General features: G+C 44.9%; 1 protein-coding gene across 2 annotated transcripts in view; it reads right to left on the bottom strand.

Moving 5' to 3' along the window:
• The window catches only part of SRRD (SRR1 domain containing), a 29,266-nt gene that overhangs the window by 13,710 nt on the left and 3,125 nt on the right, over nucleotides 1-12,431 (bottom strand). For both annotated transcript variants that reach the window (XR_008422178.1, XM_019426506.2), the window contains exons 2-6: nucleotides 4,549-4,589; nucleotides 2,970-3,229; nucleotides 2,783-2,881; nucleotides 675-829; nucleotides 184-229 (exon numbers count right to left, since the gene is read on the bottom strand). Coding sequence is in view for 1 of the 2 variants with exons in the window: in XM_019426506.2 (XP_019282051.1) it covers nucleotides 184-229; nucleotides 675-829; nucleotides 2,783-2,881; nucleotides 2,970-3,229; nucleotides 4,549-4,589 (601 nt within the window). In the remaining variant the exon portion in view is untranslated. The remainder of the gene's footprint in view (nucleotides 1-183; nucleotides 230-674; nucleotides 830-2,782; nucleotides 2,882-2,969; nucleotides 3,230-4,548; nucleotides 4,590-12,431) is intronic.

Consider the following 12,431-nt stretch of genomic DNA (forward strand, 5'->3'; position numbering starts at 1 on the left):
AGGTCATCGCTTTCTGTGACACAGAGCGATGGAGAAAGCTCAGCGGGCGCGGTACCGTCACCGCGCCCTCTGTGAGCCCCTCGTCAGCGTTCTCCCACGCACGTCCAGGCAGAGTTCTTCACAGGAAGGGAGAAGCGGTCTGGTCCCACACCCTTTCCCATCCCCGCCCCTTTGTTTAGATACCTTTGCCACGTAGGGATAATTTTTCTGCAGAATCCTTGCCAGCAACCTAGAAATTAAAGAAAACAAAACCCGTCACGACTAGGAGGAATGAGAGCGTATTACAGGAAGGCAAGGCGGCTTAAAGGCAACAAACGTTTTAAAAAGGAGGGGGACTGTGGAACAGGTGCAGTAATCAGAGAAAGCGTGAGCCCCCCCCACCCCCCCTTTCATCAAGGGAGATGTGGCGGTGGACACCCGGGCGTGTGTAGGTGTGAGCAGCTGTGGGAGAGGTCGGTTTCCCCCACTTTCGGAAACTTGTCCGTCATAAGGGAAGGGAGGGAATCTTGGCAAAAGACTCCTTAACTCGTGCCGCAGCCCGACTTGGGGTTCACGCCCCCCCCTCTGAGCCCGTCCGGGTTCCTACGGAAAAGTGTCTCTGGGCACGAGAGTCATGGCAACGTCTCCCGCTTGCGGGTCCGTCAGGAACGGGCACGTCCCCATTCCCCGCTCACCTTTCCTCAAGGCCCCTGAAGCTGTTCCCGATGACGACCATCTTGGAAAGGGCGTCTACCGACCAGTTGCTCCACAGGACGTTGTTGTACAGGGCCGTCCCGCAGTGGGGCATGTAAAAGACGGTGGGCTCGCCCCACACGCTGCGTCTTCCCTCCTGGGGGTGCCACACACACAGTGTAAACCCCTCCGCTCTGAGCACGAGGGGAGGGGGAGGGGAGGACCGAGCTGAGCGTTCTCACCACAAAGTAAATAAAAGCGGATGAGTGTGAGGGGACACGTGTGGTAACGAACCTCGCTGGAGTCGCTTCACAACGGACACGTGTGTCCGATCACCCCGGACGCCTTCAACCCGTATTCCAGGTTGGGTCAGCCTCGCTGGAAAGAACAGTGAGCTGCGGGGAAGGCAGGCTGACCTATCCCCTGGAAACAGATGCCCCCCTCTCTGGAACACTTCTGTCCTAATGTAGCACGACTGAAATCTATACAGCGACATGGGGCTACAAGTCTGGAAATCACGATGTCCAGAAAGAACCTGTGTCGACTGAATAAATGTGTGTCCTGTGAACGCAGCTCTGGGTCCGCAGAGGGGCCTTTGGGTCCGTGACAGCAAGGGCAGGATGGAGGGCAACGGTTACTGTGCCCGTGGACTGTGCTTGGTGAACTCCAGGCCTCCTGTGTCCCTTTCTGCAGACCCCTATCACAGTCGGTCCTTTCCAGCTGTCCCCCGGGGGATACAACTGTCCCCTCTTTGAGAACCGTGGCTCCATAGCCAGACCCGCGGCAGGGACACAGGCCCTCCCCCTGCTGCCTGGGCCTGCCTCCCCTGGGCCTCTGCGCTCCGTCCTCTTCTCCCTTGTGTTCACGAACAGGCAGTGGCTCCCCAACAGCCGCTCTGCACAGGCGGCCTGTGCCCCTGCCTCAGTCCCTCCAGCAGACACCCGGTGGACCTCCGGTCCCGGCTCGGCTCTGACCCAGGACTCCCTCCAGCTGGCGCGGGGTGCTTTCCCCTCTCGGCTCCAGCATGTGGTGGCTCCCCCTCACTGTTCTGCTCGCCGTTTACTGGTTACAGGCCACACGCCTTGATGGGACCGTGGGCTCCCTGAAGACGGGGCCTGCATTTATCTTGGCCTCCCCCCAGATCTCGCCCAGCACGGGGCAGGCACTCAGAAAAGATGGGGTGAAGGGAGCGGCAGCGTTTCAGGGCCTCGCCAACACCGGCGAAGGATTCTCTTCTCTCAGCCGGGCCTAGCGTTCGAGTTTCGTAAAAAGCAAGGAGATGGCTGTTTTGGAACACAGGAATCAGAGGATTATTCCGTCTGCAATCCCCCAAACAAGGCAAAACTACTTGCAGAAGTCTGTGCCTGTATGCTGGCTTCTGCCCTCTGCCTAGGAAAGGACTGTCTGTCCTCCAGGGCTCAGAAATTTCACATGCCAACCATTTAGGGCATGCAGGGCACAGCATCTACCCGCCACCCAGCCCGACGCTACGGGTGTGATGGCTACAGGTTCAGAGAGAGCTATTCTGTCCCCTTCCATAACCTCCCCTAGGATAGTCAATTCCAACCAGGAGGCCCTCATTGGAGGCACCGAGACTGTAGCCCTTCATTTTTTCATCCCACAGTAAATACCAATTTAGTAAATTACCATAGTTCCTGGACACACAATTCTCACAAGAATTTTGCAAACGGGCGCCTGGGTGGCCTAGTCAGTTAAGCCTTGACTGTTGCTTTTGGCTCAGGTCACGATCCCACAATTCGTGGGTTCGAGCCCTGCATTGGGCTCCATGCTGCTGGTGCAGAGCCTGCTTCGTTCTTGTTCGTTCTCTCTCTCCGCCCCTCCCCTTCTTGCACTTTCTCAAAAGAAATAAAAGGAATTTTGCAAATATAACAGGTTTCAGTTCATGCCACTTGTACGATTTATTTTTCTGTGATGGGTACCACGTAGGCCACAACGTGGGTACTGACGGGTCCCACATTCCAGGCACTGGGAAGGCAAGTGCGTGGTGGGAAGGGATGACTGCTGTCTCCGAGCGAGGGTGTCCACATGGCAGAGCCCGGGGTCCCGTCAGTTACACAGCTCCCCCCTCCCCTTCCCCTCCCCCACTCACCTCGTTCTCACTGAGGACAATCACACCGAGGCTATTCAGAACTGCAATTTCTAGTTGGCTAAACACAGGGTCGTACACCCAGCAGTGCCTTCTGGGAATCTGCGGGAGGGAAGAATGAGTCCCGTCAACCCGAAGATCCGTGTGCAAGACCAGCGGAGGGGCGATAAAGAAGAATCCAAAACTTTACCTGGCACTTTTCCAGGAAGAGAAGCAAAAATGTTAGCTGGTTTCTAGCCATGACGCAGGTGGCAAAGTTCCCAAGGCCGTAGCATACACACTTCAGACGGCAGGTTCCTGGCACCACGGTCTCTCCTGGGAGGGAGCCGGGGGCCGCATCCGACTCATCTGGTGAGGAGTCGAGATGCAGGTTTCCAAAGACTTCCGAGAGAGTCCCCACTGGGGCCTTCAGTTGTTCCAGATGTTTTGTCAGACAGCCGTTGATGGTTTCTGAAAGAGCAGGCCCGGAACAGTGTCAGCGGGCATGCTCTGGCCCCGTGAACCCAACCATCCACGTGAGGCCACAGCCCCAGGGAGAAAAGGAGGTCAGCAAAGGCTTCAGCTCCTCAGAAAGAAGGCTGCAGGCCTCGCTCCCAAACATGCCTGGGGCCTGCGGCCACGCCTGCCCACACAGACAGGCTGTCCTGGTCCCTGCATGCCCACGGCCTGCAACCCCACAGATGTTTCCAGCAAAAAATAGGTTTCATTTATGGGCACAGTTTCCACCTAAAGCTCTAATGGGAGCTCATTCTAATTTGGTGGGAGGTGCCTGGTAAGTGCGGGCTATGCTCTGAAGTACGTACTTTTTTGATGATAACAAAGAACCGAGGAGCAGAGCTCTCAACATCGTGTAAAAAGTTCAAAGAATAAAAAAGGTAGACTGGGGCTTTTGAGTCTAACAAAAAATAATCTGTTTACATCTTCTCCTACAGCAGTGGGTTCTCTGGTCTCTCATTTTACTGGCACTGAACTTACTTGAACAAACCTGCACCCGAAAAACAAAAGGCCCTATATTTCCACAGCAAGACGGCAGTTTTCACTTCTTAGCAAAGAGATCTGTGAATGAGACCCCCGGCTGGGAAAGGGCACGTGAGGAACTGATTGGTAAAAGAAGTTCTGGAAAAACCTGACAACAGATATCAACTCAGTCACCGCCTTTTCACTGCATAATTCCTCTTCCGGGAAGATGTCCGAAGAGAATCACCCTACATTTGGTAAAAGCTTTATGCATAAAGGTGCTCCCTGCACCGTTATGTAGAATGACTGAAAAATGAAGGAATAAATAACTAAATGTCCCTCCATACAGACTGTGACTGCTGGTATGTTTGCCGCACATGTTAATATTCAGATGGCCACAGGTTCTGTTGAGGAGGAGGTTACAACCGCGTGGGGAAAAACAAGCCTCCACTGCAAAGTCGGGGAAAAGAGCTCGCTAAGTATACATTTCAACAATGACAGTGACAGCTGAACGTATGGTCTCCCATGCACAGGCAAACACTGTTCCAAGCACTTAACTGAATAGCCTCATTTAATCCTCAAAATTACACCACAGGGTGTGTACTTTGTTACCTCTCTTTCAAAGAAAAACTGAGGCTCAGAGTTAAGTGCCAAGGCACACGGTTATAAGTGGGAAGTCAGAATGAGAACCCAGCATGGACACCGCTCTGTGAAGAAAATATCATCCAATGAGGACTACGTTCCTTCCTTTGCCCACATTCAGGCTCTCCTCCCACACCTACCACCCCCAGCCTTCGCCAGGCGGTACCCACCTAGGGCCAGACTCCAGAAATCAGAGAGAAGCAGGTCCTCCCTGTTAAGAAAAAAAAGGCATGGTCATCTCCCAACCTTCTCCAGGCCGCCCCACCAGTGGCCCTCCTCCTGACCATGAGCTGGATGCGGGGATTCACAGTATGCATGTCCAGAGCCAGACCAGCACTGCCGGCACTCCGAGAGGGCAGAAGGGTGGCTGGAGGACGACCCAATTCCCAGGGACTGGTCTGAGTCAGTCCACACCACCGCCTGGCACAGATGCAGAGCTCCATAAATAGTTGCTAGCTGCCCAGGTTTAAGCTCTCTGAGTTTCAGTTTCCTCACCCCTACGATAGGGAAAAGAATCATACCTATCAAGCAGGATTATGAAAGGGATCAAATGAGTCAACACACAGCACTGTGCCTTGCATGCAGCAGGTACTCAATAAACAGTCTTTGCCTTATCACAACTAATTCCAAGGTGGAAGTAAAAGGAGAGACAAAAACAGTGTCTAGGCTTTCTTTATTCAGGTCTACCAGCTTATGCAAACCCAGAGCAAAACACTGTCAACAGTGATTTAAAACAAACTGATGAATTTGTCCAATCAAAAGATATACAATGACTGAAAACACCAACCCATCCATGCGATGCCCACAAAAGACGCACTTTGGACATAAGGACAACACAGACCGAAAGTGAGGAGACAGAAAAGATGTTCTGTGCGAGTGGAAACCAAAAGAGAGCTGGGAGAGCTATACTTATATCAGACAAAATAGAATTTAACCTAGAGGCAGACCAACATTTTTGGGATGCTGCAAAAACGGTTCTAAGTGGTAAGTTTATAGCAATACAGGCCTACCTCAAGAAGCTAGAAAAGTCTGAAATAAATAGCCAAATGTTACACCTCACAAACTAGAAAGAACAAAGCCCAAAGTTAGTAGAAAGGAAATAACAAAGACCAGAACAAAAATAAATGAAATAGATTCCAAAAAAAGATAGGAAAAAAGATCAACAGAAGAGCAGATTTTTTGAACGAGGAACAAAATCGACAAACCTTTACCTAGACACACCAAGAACAAAAGAGAGAGGGGGGACTCAAAATCAGAAATGATAGAGGAGATATTACAACGGACACCACAAAAAACCAAAAGATCAAAGGGACTACTGTGAAAATACACAGCAACAATTTGGACAACCCAAAAGAATTGGCAATTTCAAACTTCCAAAAAGACAAAAGGCCAGAACTAGACGGCTTTAATGGTGAATTCTACCATTCAGAGAATGAATACTGATCCTTCCCAAGCTTCCCCCTAACCAAAATAAAAAACAAAAACAAAAAAAAAACCCAAAACACAGAAGAGGGAATGCTTCCAAATTCATTTCTGGGGCCAGCATTACCCTGATGCCAAAACCAGACAAGGACACTACAAAAAAATTACAGGCCACTGTCTTTGATAAATTTGGATGCAAAAATGCTCAACAAAATACTAGCAAACCAAATTCACCCACATGCTAAAAGAATCATACACTATGATCAAGCGGGATTTACTCCAGGGATGCAGGGATAGTTCACACATGCAAATTAATGAACATGATACACCACATTAACAAAATGAAGAATAAAAATCATATGATCATGTTGAGAAATGCAGGGAAAGAATCTGACAAAATTTAATATCTATTTATGATGGATATTACCCAAAAAGTGGGTATAGAGGGAACATACCTCAACATAATAAAGGCCACATGTGACAAGCCCAAGGTAACATCACATTCAATGGCGAGAAGTTTCAGCTGTTATTATTTTCTCTAATATCAGGAATAAGATAAAGATACCCACTTTTGCTACTTCTATTCAATATAGAATTAGAATCCCAGCCAGAGCAATTACCAAGAAAAACAAATAAAAGGCATCGAAACAAGAAAGGAGAGAAGTAAAACTCGCTATTTGCAGATGACATATATGGAAAACCTTAAAGACTCCCCCCCAAAACCTGTTCAAACTAATAAATGAATTCAGTAAAGTTGCAGGATACAATATCAATACACAAAAGTCTGTTCCGTTTCTATACACTAATAATTAACTATCAGAAAAAGAAATTTAGAAGGTGATCCCATTTGAAATTGCATCAAAAAGAATAAAACACCGAGGAATAAACTTAACCAAGGAGGTGAAAGCCTATATACTGAAAACTATAAGACATTAAGGAAAGAAATCGAAAACACAGGTAAATGGAAAGGTGTTCCATGCTCATGCATTGGAAGAACAGTGTTAAAATGTCTATACTACCCAAAGCCACCTACAGACACAACACAATTCCTATCAAAATTCTAATCGCAGTTTTCACAGAAATAGAAAAAAGGATCCCCAAATTGGTATGGAGTCATGAAAGACTGAATAGCCAGAGCGATCTTGAGAAAGGAAAACAAAGCTAAAGGCATCACACTTCCTGATTTCAGATTTCTACTACAAAGTTACAGTAATCAAAACAATATGGTATTGGCATTAAAACAGACACACAGATCAATGGAACAGAAGAGAAAGCCCAGAAATAAACCCAAATATATAGGGTCAAACACCTTACGACAAAGGAGCCAAGAATATACAAGAGGGAGAGGACAGCCTCTTTAACAAATGGTGTTGGGAAAACTGGACAGCCACATGCAAAGAATGAAACAACTATTTTACACCGTACACAAAAATTAACCCAAAATGGATTAAAGACTTGAATGTAAGACCAGGAACCATAAAACTCCTCATAGAAAACAGAGGGGAAAAGCTGCTTGACATAGGTCTTGGTAGTGATTTTCAAAATTTGATTACCAAAAGTAAAAACAAAAGCAAAAACAAACATGTGGGACTACATCAAACCAGAAAGCTTCTGCACAGCAAAGGAAACCATCAACAAAATAAAAAGGCAACCCATGGTATGGGAAAACGTTTGCAAATCATGTATCTGATAAGGGATTAATACCCAAAATATGAAGAACTCCTACAACTCAGTAACAAGAAAACCCAAGCAATCTAATTAAGAAATGGGCAGATCTAAATAGACATTTTTCCACAGAAGACATATAGATGGTCAACGAGTACGTGAAAAGATGCTCAACATCATGAATCACAAGGGAAGTGCAAATCGAAACCACAATGAGATACCACACCACATCTGTTAGGATGGCTATTTTCAAAAAAACAAGAAAGAACAAGTGTTGGCAAAGATGTAGAGAAAAGGAAAACCCTTATTCGCTGTTGGTGGGAATGTAAATTGGTGCAGCCAACTATGGAAAAGTGTAAGGAAGTTCCTCATAAAAATTAAAAATAGGGGCACCTGCGTGGCTCAGTCAGTTTAGTGTCCAACTTTGGCTCTGGTCATGATCTCACAGTTCACGAGTTCGAGCCCCGCATCGGGCTCTGCGCTGATAGCTCAGAGCCTGGAGCCTGCTTCGGATTCTGTGTCTCCCTCTCTCTCTGCCCCTCCCCTGCTCACGCTCTGTCTCTCTCTCTCAAAAACAAATAAACATTAAAAAATAAAATAAAAATAGAACTACCATATGATCCAGCAATTCCCCTTCTGAGTATTTATCTGAAGAAAATGAAAACGCTAACTGGAAAAGGTACATGCACCCCTATGTTCACTGAAGCCTTATTTATGAATGAAAATATAGAAACAACCTAAGTGTCCATCAATGGATGAATGGACAAAGAAACTATGGTGTATATACACAATGGAATACTACTCAGCCATAAGAAAGAATGAAATCTTTCCATCTGCAATATTGATGGACCTTACGGTCACTGTGCTTAGTAAAACAGACCAAACAGAAAAAGAGAAATATTCTAAATAACTTACATGTGGAATCTTAAAAAACAAAAACAAAACACCGAAACAAAACAAAAAAAACAGAACCAAAAAACCGAGCTCACGGATACAGAGGACAGATGAGTGGTTGCCAGAGGTAGGGGGTGGGAGGTGGGAGAAATGCCTAAAGGGGTCAAAAGGAAAACAAGTCCAATTATGGCATCTTCTTCCCTTTTTTTTTTTAATTAAGTAAACTCTACCCTGCAACCTGGGGCTCGAACTCAGGACCCCGAGATCAGGAGCTGCATGCTCCACTGACTGGGCCCGCTGGGTGCCCCCAATTATAGCATCTTTTGATGCTCAATTTTTTGTGAAAGGTTCAAATAATTTAATCTATGGGGGCACCTGGGTGGCTCAGCTGGTTAAGCGTCTGGTTCGCTTTCCACTCAGGTCATGATCTCATGGTTCCTGGGACTGAGCCCCCCGTGTTGGGCTCTGTGCTGAACGTAGAGCCTGCTCGGGATTCTCTCTCCCCCTCTCTCTCTGCCCTCCCCCCCACTTGTGTATGCTTGCTCTCTCTCTCTCTCTCTCCCAAAAGAAATAAACATTAGAAAAATTAAAAAAAAAAATCTTCTCCTGAACATCTGGTTGTTGCATAATCATCACGAGCATTGTCACTTTTCGTATCTGGACAGCACCTCATAGTTCACAAAGCTCTTTTATACACACTCTCTTATTTGAGCCTGGGAGAAGAATTTGTTGTTTCTATTTTACAGAGAGAAAAACAGACTGAGAGAAGGGGTGTGCTTTGTTCCAGGTTGCACAGCTAACAAATCATCTTCTGATTCTCAGTCCAATGAAGGAGGGAAAAGAAAAACCCAAACATTGTAATTCGAGCCAAAGAAGAACATTATGTGATAAAGGAATCGATCTAACAAGAGGATGTAACATTTGTAAATATTTACGCACCCAATTTTAGGAGTAACTAGATACGTAGAGCAAATATGAGCAGACCTAAAAGGAGAAATCGACAGCAGTACAAGAATAGTAGGGGATTTTAACACCTCACTTACATCATTGGATAGACCATCCAGACAGAAGATCAGTAAGGAAACATCAGCCTCAGACAACAAGTTAGACCAGATGGACTTAACAGGTACATTTAGAGCTCTCCATCCAAAAGCAGTACGTGGAACACATTCCTCTCGAGTGCACATGGAACATTCTCAAGACAGATCACATGCCAGGCCACAAGACAAGCCTTAATAAACTTGAGACTGGAACTTTCTAAAATGATCACTGAAATCATATCCAGCATCTTTTCTGACCCCAGTGGTATGGAACTAGAAATCAATTCTAAGAAGAAAACTGGAAATTCACAAACACGGAGCTTGCTGAGCAACCAATGGGTCAATGAACAGATCAAAAGAGAAACCAAAAAATACCTCACGACAAATGAAAGTGGAATACAACTTAGCAAAATTTATAGAATGCAGCAAAAGTGGTTCTCAGAATGGCACACCTGGCTGGCTCACAGCGGAACGCGTGACTCTTGATCTCATGTGGTAGTGAGTTCGAGCTCCACACTGGGTGTAGAGCTTACTTAAAAAAAAAAAAAAAAAGTAGTTCCAAGGAAGTTTATAGTGAAACAGGCCTACCTCAAGAAACAAGTAGAGTCCCGATAAGCAACCTACCTTTACACATCAAGGAACTAGAAAAAGAACAAAGGAAGCCTAAAGTTAGCAGAAGGGAGGAAATAAGTGAAAATACAGACTAAAAAGACAATGGAAAGATCAACAAAAGAGCTGACAAACTTGTAGCTAGACTCACCGAGGTTAAAAAAAAAAAACAAAAACAACGGAGGCCTCAAACAAATATAATCAGAAAAGAAACAGATATTACTGCCAATACTATATACACAGGATCATAAGAAACTACTATGATCAGTTTCACCCCAAATAGTTGGGCAATCAAGAAGGGTAAATTCCCAGAAACATACAACCTTCCAAGACTGAATCACAAGGACAGAAATTCTGAACAGACCAATCACCAGTATGCAGACTAAATGAGTCATCAAAATCCTCCCAACAAACAAAAGTCCAGGACCAGATGGCTTCGCTGGTGAATTCTACCAAATCTTCCAAGAAGAATGAATACCAATCCTTCTCCAGGAAGGAAAGTCCTTTTCCAGGACTTTTCCAGGAAAAACAAGAGGAAGGAATGCTTCCCAACTCATTTTATGAGGCCAGCATTGCCCTTGTCCAAACCAGCCAAGATGCCATAAGAAGAGAGGCCTCCAGGCCAATATCTGTCATGAACATAGATGGAAAAGTCCTCAACAAAATATCAGCAAACTTAACCCAATACAGTAAGAGGACCATATGCTATGATCAAGTGGGATTTATTCCAGGAATTAATCAAAATAATATACCACATTAACAAAATTAAGGATAAAAAGCATATGACCTCTCAACAGACACAGAAAAAATATGTGACAAAATTCAACATCCATTTTGATAAAAGCTCTCAACAAAGCAGGTACGGAGAGAACGTAACTCAACATAAGAAAAGCCACATATGACAAGCCACATCGTACTCGATGGTGAACGCCGAAAGCTTTTCCTCTATGACCAGCAACAAGACAAGGATACCTACTCTTGCCACTTTTATTCGACATACAATTGGCCCTTGAACAACACAGGGGTTAGGGGTGCCAAACCCCTGTGCAGTCGAAAATCTGAGTATAACTTCTGACTCCCCCAAGATGTAACTACTAATAGGCTACTGTTGCCTGGAAGCCTTACCAATAACATAAAAAAGTCAATGAACACTACTTTGTATGTTAGATGTATTAAATACTGAATTCATACAGCAAAGTAAGCTAGAAAAAAAACGTTATTAGGAAAATGCTAAAGGAAAACACATTTACAGCACTGTATTTATTGGAAAAAAATTCACGTATTAAGTGGACCACACAGTTCAAACCCATGTTGCCAAGGGTCAACTGTAGTATTGGAAGTCCTTGCCAGAGCAATTACACAAGAAAAATAAATAAATAAAAGGCATCCAGATTGGAAAGGAAGAACTAAAACGGCCACTATTTTCAGATGACATGGTATTTTATAAAGAAAACCCTAAAGACGACACCAAAAACTACTAGAATAACAAATTCAGTATAAGGTGCAGGATAAAAAATACACAAAAATCTGTTGCATTTCGATACACTAATAATGAACTATCAGAAAAATAAATTTAAAAAACAGTCACATTTTGGGGTGCCTGGGTGGCTCAGTCAGGCATCCAACTCGACTTTGGCTCCGGTCATGATTCACAGTTCGTGGGACTGAGCCCTGTGTTGGGCTCTGCACTGACGGCGTGGGAGCTGTGCTTGGGACTCTCTCCCTCTCTCTCTGTCCCTCCCCCGCTTGTGCATGTGTGTGCACACACACGCACACACACTCTCAAAATAAATAAACTTAAAAAACAAAACAACAATTACATTTACAATTGCATAAAAAAAAATACTTAGAGATAAATTTAACCAAGGAGGTGAAAGACCTGTATACAGAAAACTATAAGCCGTTAAGGAAAAAAAATTGAAAACAACACAAATAAATGGAAAGACATTCGTGCTCAGGGGTTAGAAGAACAGTGTTAAAATGTCTACACTACCCAAACCATCTACACATTCAATACAATTCCTATCAAAATTCCTATCACATTTTTCACGTAAGACAATCTTTAAAATTTGGAGTCACAAAAGGCTCTGAACAGCAAAGCAATCTTGATAAAGAACCAAGCTGGAGGCATCATGCTCCCTGGTTTCAAACTCTATTACAAAGCTATAATGATTATTGGCATCCTGGCATAAAAACAAACACACAGATCAACCGAACAGAAGAGAGAGCCCAGAAATAAACCCACACATATATGGTCCGGTACCTTATGACAAAGGAGCCAAGAATATCCTAGGGGGAAAGGACAATTTCTTTAATAAATGGTGTTGGGAAAACTGGACAGCCACATGCAAAAGAATGAAAGTGCACCACTATCTTATAACATACACAAAAATGAACTCAAAATGGATTAAAGACGTGAATGG

The sequence above is a fragment of the Panthera pardus genome, unplaced genomic scaffold (assembly GCF_024362965.1).
Source record: "Panthera pardus isolate Hobbes unplaced genomic scaffold, ASM2436296v1 HiC_scaffold_15, whole genome shotgun sequence".
Lineage (NCBI taxonomy): Eukaryota > Metazoa > Chordata > Mammalia > Carnivora > Felidae > Panthera > Panthera pardus.